Source organism: Trachemys scripta, chromosome 14 (genome assembly GCF_013100865.1).
Source record: "Trachemys scripta elegans isolate TJP31775 chromosome 14, CAS_Tse_1.0, whole genome shotgun sequence".
Lineage (NCBI taxonomy): Eukaryota > Metazoa > Chordata > Testudines > Emydidae > Trachemys > Trachemys scripta.
The window spans coordinates 649,871-662,134 of NC_048311.1; the positions used below are offsets into that span (position 1 = coordinate 649,871).

The window sequence follows — 12,264 nt, forward strand, 5'->3', positions numbered from 1 at the left end:
GAGGTAAACAAATACCTCAAAAGCTGTTGTACCTAATTTTCCTCTCCATCACCCTGGTGTAAATTAGGAGTCACTGCACTGGAGTCCATTGAGCTGATTCTACTTTCTCTCACTCCAGTGTAAATCAGGAATAACACCATTGGAGTCAGTGGGACTGTTTTCCCCATTCCGATATTACACCAATCTTCACAAGCTAAGGGTCTGACTCAAGGAAATTAAGGTGGTTTTCACAAAAAGGAGAGTTATTTTATTGATCTAATCCTGGCCCTTGCTCTTGTCCCTCCCTCTGCAACCATTACACAATATCCTGAGAAAGAAAATGTCCAACCGAACCACCGTGACCAAGTTCCTTCTCCTGGGATTCTCTGATGTTCGGGAGCTGCAGATTTTGCACTTTGTGGGGTTTCTAGTGATCTACCTGGCAGCCCTGGTGGGGAATCTTCTTATCTTCATGGCCATAGCCTTCGACCACCACCTTCACACTCCCATGTACTTCTTCCTGATGAATTTGTCCATCCTAGACCTTGGCTCCATCTCTGTCACCATCCCCAAATCCATGGCCAACTCCCTCATGAACACCAGGTCCATTTCCTATGCTGGATGTGTTGCCCAAGTCTTTTTCCTCTTCTTCTTGGTGGGAGCAGATTTTTCCCTTCTCACCATCATGGCATACGACCGATATATCGCAATCTGCAAACCACTGCACTATGAGACAATAATGAAGAGCAGAACTTGTGTTGAAATGGCAGCTAGTGCCTGGATCAGTGGGCTTCTCTACTCTGTGCTACACACCGGGAACACGTTTGCATTGACCTTCTGTGGCAGCAACATGGTGGATCAGTTCTTCTGTGAAATCCCCCAGCTACTGAAGCTCTCCTGCTCTGACTCCTATCTGAGTGAAGTTGGGGTTCTTGCATTTAGTGTGTGTTTAGTCTTAGGCTGCTTTGTTTTTATCATTGTGTCATATGTTCAGATCTTCAAATCAGTGCTCAGAATCCCCTCTGAGCAGGGACGGCATAAAGCCGCTTTGTTTTTATCATTGTGTCATATGTTCAGATCTTCAAATCAGTGCTCAGAATCCCCTCTGAGCAGGGACGGCATAAAGCCCTATCCACCTGCCTTCCTCACCTCACTGTGGTCTCCTTGTTTGTTTGCAGTGGCATTTTTGCTTATCTGAAACCCACCTCCAGCTCCCCATCTGCTATGGAACTTGTGGTGGGTGTTCTCTATTCCGTATTGCCACAAATCATGAATCCAATTGTCTACAGCATTAGGAACAAGGAGATGAAAGCTGCCCTGAGGAGATTGACTGGGTGTAGGTAATTCACCAACAATTAATTTTCTGTATTTCTTTAATTAAAGTTTGCTTACTTAGTATCTGTTCATTAATGTCAGTTATTTCTGTGACCACACAGCCTGCACACAAACAGGTCTGATTCTGATCTCAGTTGCACCAATGCAAATCCAGATTAACTCTGCTGCTGTCAATGCTGCTGGGGTGATTTACACCAGTAGAAAATCTGGTCCAGTTGTGGAGTTAAATGGGTGTAAATTGTGTGCACGAGAGGAATGAGACTTTCATTCTGTGCCAAAACAATACCTGTTACACTGCTTCACCACTAGCACCTGTTCCATGGCCACTGAAAACATTGATGTGAGTTGTCTTGCTTGTGTGTATGAATCAGGAGTGGCTTCACTGGAACCAAAGGAGGCAGACTCATGTAAGACTGCGGTAGGTGAGAGAAAATGTTTGTGGTAGATCCTCAGCACATCCGTGTAGTTCCATGGAATCTGGTGGCCCGAAAGCAATTTTCAGCATTTCTGGGTTAACGTGCTGCACAAACCCAACTACCGCCCCCCCCCCCCCCACTCACACACCCAATTCTCTGGGATGATCACTTCACTCCTCCCCCCCACCACGTGGCTAACAGCGGGGAACATTTCTGTTCAGCCGAGCAGGAACGGGCACCTCTGAATGTCCCCTTAATAAAATCACCCCATTTCAACCAGGTGACCGTGAATGATATCACTCTCCTGAGGATAACAAAGAGAGATAAGGAATGGATGTTGTCTGCAGGCCAGCAAACACCGGGACCATACGTTGTCATGCTTTGTTATGCAATGATTCCAGACTACGTGCTACTGGCCTGGCATGGTAAAGTGTCCTACCATGGCGGACAGGATAAGGCAGCCCTCCCAGAAACCTTTTGCAAAGGCTTTGAGAGTATATGAAGAAGAGCTTTCTGGAGATGTCTCTGGAGGATTTCCACTCCATCCCCATACATTTTAACAGACTTTTCCACTAGCTGTACTGGCTGTGATTGCCAGGGCAAATTAATCATTAAACACGCTTGCTTTTAAACCATGTGTAATATTTACAAAGGTACTCTCACCAGAGGTCCCTTGTGTGCACTCAGGGTCTGGGAGCACACCTTGGGTGAATTTGGGGGGTTACTGGTTCCAGGTTCAGGGTGATAAACATATCCTGGCTGTTGGGGACACCGGTTTCTCCGCTTCCTTGCTATGAGCTATCTTCCTCGTACCCCGAACCCGCTTCCCTGTTGCGTTTTTCTCCATTGACCGAGTCAAAGCACACGGTTGGGGTAGTGGTGGCTGCACCACCTAGCATCATATGCAGCTCCGCGTAGAAGCGGCATGTTTGTGGCTCTGCCTCGGACCTTCTGTTTGCCTTTCTGGCTTTTTGGTAGGCTTGCCTTAGCTCCTTAATTTTCACACGGCACTGCTGTGTGTCCCTGTTATGGCCTCTGTCCTTCATGGCCTTTGAGACCTTTTCTAATATTTTGCCATTTTGTTTATTGCTATGGAGTTCAGCTAGCACTGATTAGTCTCCCCATATGGCGAGCAGATCCCGTACCGCCCGTTCGGTCCATGATGGAGCTCTTTTGTGATCCTGGGACTCCATTTTGGTTACCTGTGCTGATGAGCTCTGCGTGGTCACCTGTGCTCTCCATGCTGGGCAAAAAGGAAATGAAATTCAAAAGTTCGTGGGGTTTTTCCTGTCTACCTGGTCAGTGCATCTGAGTTGAGAGTGCAGTCATAGTGAAGCACTGTGGGATAGCTCCCGGAGGCCAATAACGTCGAATTCCGTCCACACTACTCCAAATCCGACCCGCAAAAGCCAATTTTAGCGCTAATCCCGTCATCGGAGGTGGAGTAAAGAAACCGGTTTAAAGGGCCTGTAATGGTCCGGTGCGGGGGGTCGGGCCCTCTCAGGGGCCATCGGGGGCCAGGCCGCCTCACTACACGGCCTGGATCGGTCTCAGGGTTTCGCCCCTCTGGCCGGGGCTAGGCCAAAGGTACACGGCCTCTGCAATGAGCTCCTGCTCTCCGTCAGGGTCCGGCAGTAACTCAGGCCCGGGCTCCGGTCCTCACTGCCGGAGCTGGGGATTACAAAGTCAGCCAAGCCCCCGCGCTAGCTCAGGGCGGGGCAACAAACAATAGTTCGGGCGCTCAGCTCCGTGGAACAGGAGCTGAGCCCTGACAAACTCAGGACGTCCCAGGCCCTTAGTCAGGGCAGGGCAGCCCACAATAGTCCAGGGCGCTCAGAGCCTTCCTTCAGGCTGAGCAGTAAAGTCAGGAGTTAAGGCCCGACCCTCAATCAGGGCGGGGCAGCACACAATAGTCCTGGGGTTTCAGATCCGGGTCACGGGAGCGGAGGACTAACAAAGTTAGTAAGCCCAGGCCCTCAGCCAGGGTGGGGTAACAAACAATAGTTCAGGGGCTCAGGACCTTCCGGCAGGCTGAGCCCAAACAGAGTTTGTAGACCCTGGCCCTCAGTCAGGGCGGGGCAACAACCAATAGTTCAGGGGGTTGGGCTCAGGTCTGGGTATCAGGAGCTGAGCACGGACAAACTCAGGACGCCCCAGATCCTCAGTCAGGGTGGGGCAACAAGCAATCATTCAGGGCAGCAAACAATAGCTCAGTTGCGGTGCCAGAGCGCTGGCTGGAGGGGGAGGCTGCCACCCGTTAAGTGGGGTGGCAGGGGGGACACAGGTCCACCCACTCCACTGTGTCCCAGCCCGGGGCCCTAAGAGCGGCAGTCAGTCTGCCGCTGCGTCGGTGGGGTCCTGACCGCAACACACCGACATTGGTTCGCTCTCTGTTGTAGCTAGACTGGGGTCAGCTACCCCCGGGCTGCTTTCCATTTCCCCCTCCATTGGTACCTGCTCCTCGCCGGGCTCGACAGCAGGGTCCCACACCATGGGTTCCTCAGCTCGCAGAGGGTCGTCTGGGTCGGGTTGCTCCTCCGGTCTCCGGTCAGGGGGGCGCTCGGGCCCCTCCTCGAGGTACCGTGCTCGGGGCAAGTGCGGCCAGTCTACTTCGGGGTACCTTGCTTGGGGAAGGCTTGGCCAATCCGCGTCGGGATACCTGGCTCTGGGGAGGTCCGGCCGGCCGGCGTCCAGGTATCTGGCTCTGGGGAGGCTCGGTCCGTCCGCGTCCGGGTACCTGGCTCTGGGAAGGCGCGGTCTGGCCGGAGCTCGCACCGGCACGTCTGGCCTCTTCGGCCGCTGGGCTCTAACTGAGAGCTGGGGCCTGGCTCTTATACTTCCTGTCCCGCCCCTTGACTTCCGGGGGGCGGGAACAGGTGGCAGTAGCTCCGCCCACTTGGGTACCAATTCAGGCTCCTCTCCCCCAGGGGCCGTCGGGGCCCAGGCCGCCTCACTACAGGTTGCAGGAGCTCTCTGTGCTCCCTTCTCCCTCTGGTCTTTCCCGGCCCTCTCCTGCTGCTGCTTGCTGCTCTCCTTGTTGCTGCCGCTGCCGCTGCTGCTGCGTGAGTGAGTGAGTGAGTGCGGAGGGGGGGGCCTTGCCGGCCTGCCCCCCCCCTCGCCCTCGCCTCCGGAGGGAGAAGCACCGGCCCCCCCAACACCAACACCGATACCATCTGGGGGCCCACCTGCCTGCTTGCTTGCCTGCCTGGCCGGTTGCCCGGCCGCCTGACTGCCGCTCGCTGCTGCTGCTGTTCCTGTGTGGGAGCCGCTGCCTCCGTCGCGGAGTGCGAAGAGACTGCGTCCCTGGTTCGGGAGATTGTGGAGGGGGTTGTTTGAGGACTGTGTTTCGAGTGACTTTGCCATCTTTGCTCCTGGGGTGGTGGTGCCCCCAGTCGCGTTAGGAGTGTGGACGGTACTGAGCCTCTCATTTGTAATTCCTCGGACTGGAAGCCGTCGCTTGCCAAGAAGCTCCGAGGTCGACTTGGGATCCTGCTGTCCCGTCCCCCGTAGCGGACTGTTGAAGGGGGTGCGGGGGGGGGGTGCGGTGCCCCCCCCCTTCGTCCATCTGCTCTCCCTCTACCACCACCCCCACCGCCGACAGCTGTCGACAACCCCTCCACCGCCCCGCGTGCCACCTGGACCTGCTTTTCGCCCCTCGGCGGGGCTGTTTGCTCCCCCCGCCATTTCCATCGTCCGGGACTGTTTACTTGCAGCAGTGAACGGCGGAGCCTGCGCTTCGCGAATGCTGTGGGTGCACCTTTTCCCCCGCCCTGGACTTCTCCTGCCCCCCAACTACGTTTTGCTGGTGGGGTCCCCTCCCTGTAGATTAGTTGGCCCTACCCTACCCCCTTCCTTTTGAGCCCCTTCGGTTTATTTTTTTGGTGCCCATTCCCCCCCCCCCCCGTTCCTAGCCTGCTGGCTGTGTTCCCGGCCCTGTCCTTGGGCTGCGGCTGGCTGGAGTTTTTCCTCCTACCCCTCCTTGTCCTTGGGCTGCAGCTGGCTGGACATTCCATTCTGTTTCTGAGCCGCTGCTCCGGTGCACCCCCCCCCCCCTCCCCCCCCCCGCGTGCGCTTGTGCCCCCGTTTTGTTGCTCCCCCCCCCTTTTGCACTGTTCACCCCCCCTTTTACTGTTGTTGTAGTCCCCCCCACCCCAGTGTAGCCGGGGGAGCCGGCTTTCCCTCTCCATTGGCACCCTCCTCCCCAGCCTGCAGCCTAGCGGGGGGGAGTGGTTGCCTTTCCCTCGTTTTGTCTTTTGCCTAGAGGGGAGGAGCGGCTGCAGGTTGTAATGGCGGGGGACTCTGCCCCTGCCCCTGCCCCGTTGTCCCCGCCCACCCCAGTGGCCGGCCCCTCGGCTGGCCCTGTCCCGGATACCGCCGCTGCCGCGGCTGCCCCCTCCACCGGCAGGAAGGGCCAAGGGAGGAAGAAGGGCAAGGGCCCCGCCCGTGGAGCTAGACCTCCTGCGGGCGGGGCTACGGTCCCCGCTGTGGCCCCGACACCGGCCGCGGCCCCTCCCTCTCCTGCCGTCCCTTCCACCAGCTCTGGTGGCGCTCCACCTCCGGCCCCCAGAGCATACGCCCAGGTGGCCGCCGCCTCTTTGCGTGCCGCCCCGTCGTCCGCCCCGACCGCCGCCTTTGGACCTGTCCCTGGTGACCACGGCCCCTTCCCCTCGCTGACTAGGAGGCATGGCGTCCGTTGCCATTTGGTGCCTGCCTCGCCCCACATTGAGACCTATGTGCGGGCGTTGGCGAGGGTGGTGGGGCCTACGGCCATCGTGGCGGCCTCCAAGATGTACGGGAAGGCCGTGTTCTTCCTGGCATCGGTGGCCGCTGCGAAGGAGGCAGTGGAACGAGGCCTGGCGGTGGGAGGCGTGTTTGTGCCCTTGGAACCCCTGGAGGACCTGGGCGCACGGGTGCTCTTGACCTCCGTCCCGCCCTACGTCCCCAACGCCGCCCTGTTGCCGGCCCTCTCCACCCTGGGGAAGCCCATTTCCATTCTGAGCTCTCTCTCATTGGGCTGTAAGGACCCTGCCCTCCGGCACATCCTGTCTTTCCGCCGGCAGGTCCAGCTTCGGCTGCCACCGGCGGCGGGTGCCGGAGTGGCGCTCGAGGGGGTCCTTCCTGGTGCCCTACCGGGGGGCCCATTATCGGGTCCACTATTCGACGGGGGAGGCCCGGTGCTTCCTCTGCCGGGCGCTGGGGCATGTCCGGAGGCCCTGTCATCGCCGGCAACCCTGGCGGTTCGGACACTGCTGCTGCCGCCGCCCCTCCTACTTCTGCCGCGGTTCCCGCTCTGGCCGTGGAGACGGCCGGGCGGGCGGGCCTTGCCGTCGCCGACCCTGGATCGGCGGGGCATGTGGAGAGAGGGGCGGGGCGGCTTCCGCCGGCCGCGGGGACGGGCCCGCCCCAGGGGGAGGTTTCACTCCCCCCTGCTGTCCCTCCGACCCTGCCGCCCCGAGCCCCGAAGCCATCGCCCCTGCCCTCTGGCCCCGCCCCTGCTGACCGGCCCTCCACCCCCTCTTCCACCTCGGGGGGCTGGGTGACCGTCCGGGGGAAGCGCGGCGCCCGCAGGTCGCGGGCTCTCTCCCTCCCCTCTGATGAGGAGGGAGAGCAGGCCCCCCGAAAGATGCCGCGGGGGGCCGACATTGCTAGTTCTGTTTCCGCGCCCCTGGACGGTGCCCAGCAGGAGGTGCCGGCCATGGAGACCGTGGATGTCGTGGCAGCGGCTGGGGAAACTTCTGTCCCCTTTGTTGAGCCCACACCTGAGGAGGCTTCCGTAGCGGTTCTCCCGGCCCTTGCCCTGTCCGTGCTCCCCTCCGCCGCCGCCGATGCCGGGGCGGCCTTTGTCTCCGTGACTGGCGGGGAGGTCGCCGGGGCCGAGGGGACCGCTTTCGCCTCCATTTTTGATGAGATCGAGGCCCTGGGTCTGACCCCGGTTACCCAGGGGGAGGACGACCCTTCGCCAGCGGGCCCCGATCCGGGTGCTGGCTTAGTCCCGCCCCCTTCTCCTGCTCCCGGTTCCTCGCCCCACTCTGCTGCCCCCGATTAAGTCTTGGGGGAACCCTTAGCCCTACCTGCCAGCCCGGCCGCGACTACCATCTCGTGCACGGCCGCCGAGCCCCTCGGGGCGACGGCCGTTGCTGAGCGGCCGGTTCCTGCCCCCGATCCTGCCCCTTCTGCCGTCCCTGCCCCTGTGGCTTCCCCTGTCCCTGCTGCCCCCGTCCCCTCGGATGCAGACCCTGGCCGAGGGGAGCCGCGGTCTAGCGGCTTGGCAGCCGGAGATGGGGAACCCGTTCCCGTTTCCGTCCCTGATCCTGTCCCCTCTCCTTCCCAAGTCCCTGTTCCCGCCTCGAGCCCTGCCCCTACTCCCGCCCTTGCCCCAGATCCTGTCCCCGAGGTGTCTCCTTCTGCCACCTCTGGTGTTACTGCCACCCCCGGGGTTGTCGCATTTCCGTTGTCTGCAGACAACCCTCAGGGGGCGGTTTTCGTGTCTTCCCTTCCTGCCACTGTTGGGGCTGCGTTGTTCCCTCAGCCGCTCTCTCCTTTGCCGGGGATGGGGACGGGCTGCCCAGCGCAGCAGCGCCGGAGCTCGGCCCCTTGTTTGTCCGTCACCGCGGGCCGCGAGGACCCTTCAGGGCCCCGCCGGAGGATGGCGGCGGCTTGGACGCTGCCTCCCCCTCCGCGCTGCGGGATGAGCTGCGCCTCTTTCTATCGGATTCCACCAGAGGGGACTGGGTGGATCCCCGCGCGCTTGGTCGGTGCATGGGGCTCTCCACCCTCGCGACCCCTCTGCGTGTACTCCAGGAGGTGGGTGCCGCATTGTCACCTCCTGCTCTCGGCTTCCTGTGGCGGGCCCTGCGGGAGGGTGCTCCCCGCCCACCCCTCACCCCGGGCCCTCCGGACCTTTTTCTTGGGCCCCTGTTCCGTGACCCCCCCCGGCTCCTCCGCTCCCATAATCCGAGCCGGCTGCGCGTTTTGCAGCCGGTCCAGTTTCGAACCGTGCCTAGGGACACGCTGTACACGCTCGTGCTTCACACGTTGCATCACCTCACCCTCGTGTCCCGCCCTGACACCAAGTGGAGGGACTATTTGTTACCTGTGGAGGGCGAGGAGCCCCGGTGGGCCAGTCTTTATTCCACCTTAGTTCCAAGGCCCGCCGGGGACATTGGTTGGCGGCTCCTTCATGGGGCCGTGAGCACGGGCGTGTACTTGGCGCGGTTCACCCCTATTCCTGAGGCCTGCCCATTTTGTGGCATTAGGGAGACCCTGGCGCACGCTTACCTTGAGTGCGCCAGGTTGCAGCCCCTTTTCCGGCTTCTCCAGAACCTCTTGTTGAGGTTCTGGCTACACTTTTCCCCGCACTTGTTTATTTATGCACACCCTGTTCGTGGCCCCACTAAGTCGCGAGACCTCCTCGTCAACCTCTTCCTGGCCCTGGCCAAACTCACCATCTAAAATACCAGGGAGAAGATGTTGGACGAGGGGGTGCTTTGCGACTGTGGGGCCTACTTTCATACCTCTTTGGTCTCACGTCTCCGTGTGGAGTTCCACTGGGCAGCGTCCGCTGGCTCCCTTGCCACCTTCGAGGAGCAGTGGGCGCTGTCCGGGGTTCTCTGCTCGGTGTCCCCATCTGGTTCCCTGATTTTGAACCTCTGACCGACACCTTGTTCCCTGTTTTTTTATTAGTTGTCCCACGTAATCATTTGGTACTGTGTCCAGTGGTCCCTCCCGCTAGGCTGGGGGAGGGGCCTTTAGTAGTGGGCGGCTAAGCCCACCCACTTCCCGGTTTGCCAATACGGCCTCACTACAGGGCCCTTCAAGTCAAAAAAAAAAAAAAAAGGGGGCTTCATCGTGTGGACGTGTCCAGGCTTAATTCGATTTAATGCTGCTAAAGTCAACCTAAATTCGTAGTGTAGGCCTAAGCTTTGACAGTCTAGGAATTAGGCTGCCTGTGCCTTTAAGACCCAGGAACCCGCCCTTTGCTCCAGGGCTGACATGCAGCTTCCTGTGAGCAGAACGAAAACAGCCTCTGCACCTCCCACCCCTAGATTAGCAAACACATAGGGTGCCTCATCCCACAGGGTCACTGTTCCCCCCCCTCCCTCCCTAAACGGGGGTTTTGTCCTCGCACGGGGTCTGGCAGCATCTCCCCCCAGGCTTAACCCCGGCTCCTACCCCCGATATTTCCCCTCCAGCCCCTCCTCTGCCACTACCTACAGTAGATTGATCCCCCGGCCAGTAAATTTCTGCCCGCTGCTCAGACCCTGACAGCCCCCTGCTGCGATTTGCCCCCCTTAATCCTTTTAAACCCCTCCAAAGAGGAGGCAGCAAATCCTATATAGAAGTAAGGGCAGAGAGAGTGCAGTGGCTACAGTGAAGGTTCAGGTGAGCATGCTCAGTACACCCAAAGTAGGGAATTGGGAGCGAGAGCTGTTTGCGTTGTCAGTGAAACAGGAATTGAATACAGCCTGCTGGTGTTGTGTCTCTGCTCTGGAGAGCAAGGTACAGCCACCAGGCGTTTGTGCGGTAGGAAGTATGAACTGAGCCCAGTTTTCGAACTAATACAAAATCAGCAACTTCCCAACTAGAGTCCGGAAAGATCATAAGTTTTTTTCCTCTTTGTCTCTGCAAAGTTGCTCTTCGCTCTGCTGATTTCCTTTAGTCTCATCTCCTGGGTTTTCAAACACAAGAACTGCACAAAGAATGCTCCAGTAGGCCTCTGCACTGATGTGAGTTTGGACATTAGAGAACAGCGAGTACATGCTGTGCTCAGGGAATTTCCTCACCGATGCATCAGCACAAAAGGATTTTTTGTTCTAATACCTCCTGTAAGGCCTACATTTTTGACAACATTTCCCCCCTAGATCTGTTTCCTAGTGACCAAGTTCTTGCACATGTATCACAAAGTGCAGATTTTGTAGCAGCTGGTTATAATGAAAGATTGTATGTGCTTTGTGGAAAGCATGTTTAAAAACCCTACGTAGATTTTATATTGAGAAAAATACTATAAAATGCACATAAAATAAATGGGACTAAATATGGAGGGATAATTACATACCAGAAAGTAACAAGACACTGGGCCAAGTTCTCCAATCAAAAATACACAAATGTCTCAATGAGGTTACACTAGAACTGAGGGCAGGGTCAGTTTTGGGGGTAGGCAATCAGGGCAGACACCCTGGGTGCCAACTTATAGGAGGCAGAGCATTGCTCATGGGGTTGGTCTCATTTTTGCTCTGCTGATGGGCTGGCATCCTCTCTCTCCCTCCCTTTCACTGCTCCTGGGAGGTGATAAAAATCTTCCACCTGACCAGTCAAAGAGCTAGGGCTATTTAGATGGAGGGCAAAATTTGGCATATTGGGGAAAATAATAGAAATAAAGTTTTTTCCCTAATGAGCCAAATTTTGCCCTCAGTCATGCTAGTGCTAGTGCATAGTGAAAATAATAACAATAAGTACACCTCTACCCCGATATAACGCTGTCCTCGGGAGTCAAAAAAAACTTACTGCGTTATAGGTGAAACTGCGTTATATTGAACTTGCTTTGATCCACCGGATTGCGCAGCCCCGCCCCCCTGGAGCGCTGCTTTACCGTGGTATATCCGAATTAGTGTTATATCGGGTCACGTTATATCGGGGTAGAGGTGCAATAAAAGTTTTAGGTCTTGCTCAATATAGATTCTTCTACCTAACAATCTCAAAGCATGTGACTGCCCATGCATTAGTTAAGCCTCACAACCCAGCTACAAGAAGAGTATTTTACTTAGGAGGAAATTGAGATTTAACAAGATTGAGTGACTCACCCAACATCATACAGGAAGTCTGCTGCAAGGCCAGGAACAGAATCCAGATTGCCTGTGCCTATAAACCCCATGCCATCCTTCCGAAGAAAGAGAGTGATCAAAATTTTCCCCCCAAATATACTCATAATCCCTTCAAAAACAATGAAGATAAAGTGATAGTGCTTCCCAGATTATTCCTCTGTAAACTCTGGAAATGGATGTCAAACATCTGAGCACATACCATTAAGAACAGTGTCCAGTCACTCTTTCATTTTAATACTGTTAAGCTTCTAGTGATGTTGCCTGAAACTAAACTATGTACCCTGCACCAAAACAGGGTGACCAGATGTCCTGATTTTAAAGGGACAGTCATGATTGTTGGGTCTTTTTTTCACATAGGCACCTATTACCCCCCACTTTCTGTTCCGATTTTTGACATTTGCTATCTGGTCAGTCTATACCAAAATAAGAGTCCCATAATTAAAATAAAGGTTCCAATTTAGAGGGCTCTTATAATATCTCCTGGCAAGTATTTCCACTTGCACCCTACTGGATGCCAAACATCTGAAGTGCTACTATAAGTGCTGGGTTAAATGTCACAATGATTAATTAGTACTTTATTCCAGAAGCACCCACACAATAAGACAAAGTCTCTGGCAATTAAAACAGATCTTTGAAAAAAGTGGGAAAAAAAATTCCCATCTATTTCTCACAGTAATCTCACAGAGTGGTGTGGTCACTACCAACAACTTTTC

The 12,264-nt window shown here is 56.5% G+C and overlaps 1 protein-coding gene across 1 annotated transcript; it reads left to right on the forward strand.

Annotated features, from left to right (window-relative positions):
- Positions 1 to 319: 319 nt before the first annotated feature.
- On the forward strand, positions 320 to 1,323 carry LOC117887485 (olfactory receptor 14A16-like). The gene is made up of 2 exons (XM_034790127.1): positions 320 to 985; positions 1,057 to 1,323. Exons 1-2 carry the CDS (start codon positions 320 to 322, stop codon positions 1,321 to 1,323), a joined length of 933 nt encoding a protein of 310 aa, XP_034646018.1.
- The last annotated feature ends 10,941 nt before the right edge of the window (positions 1,324 to 12,264 follow it).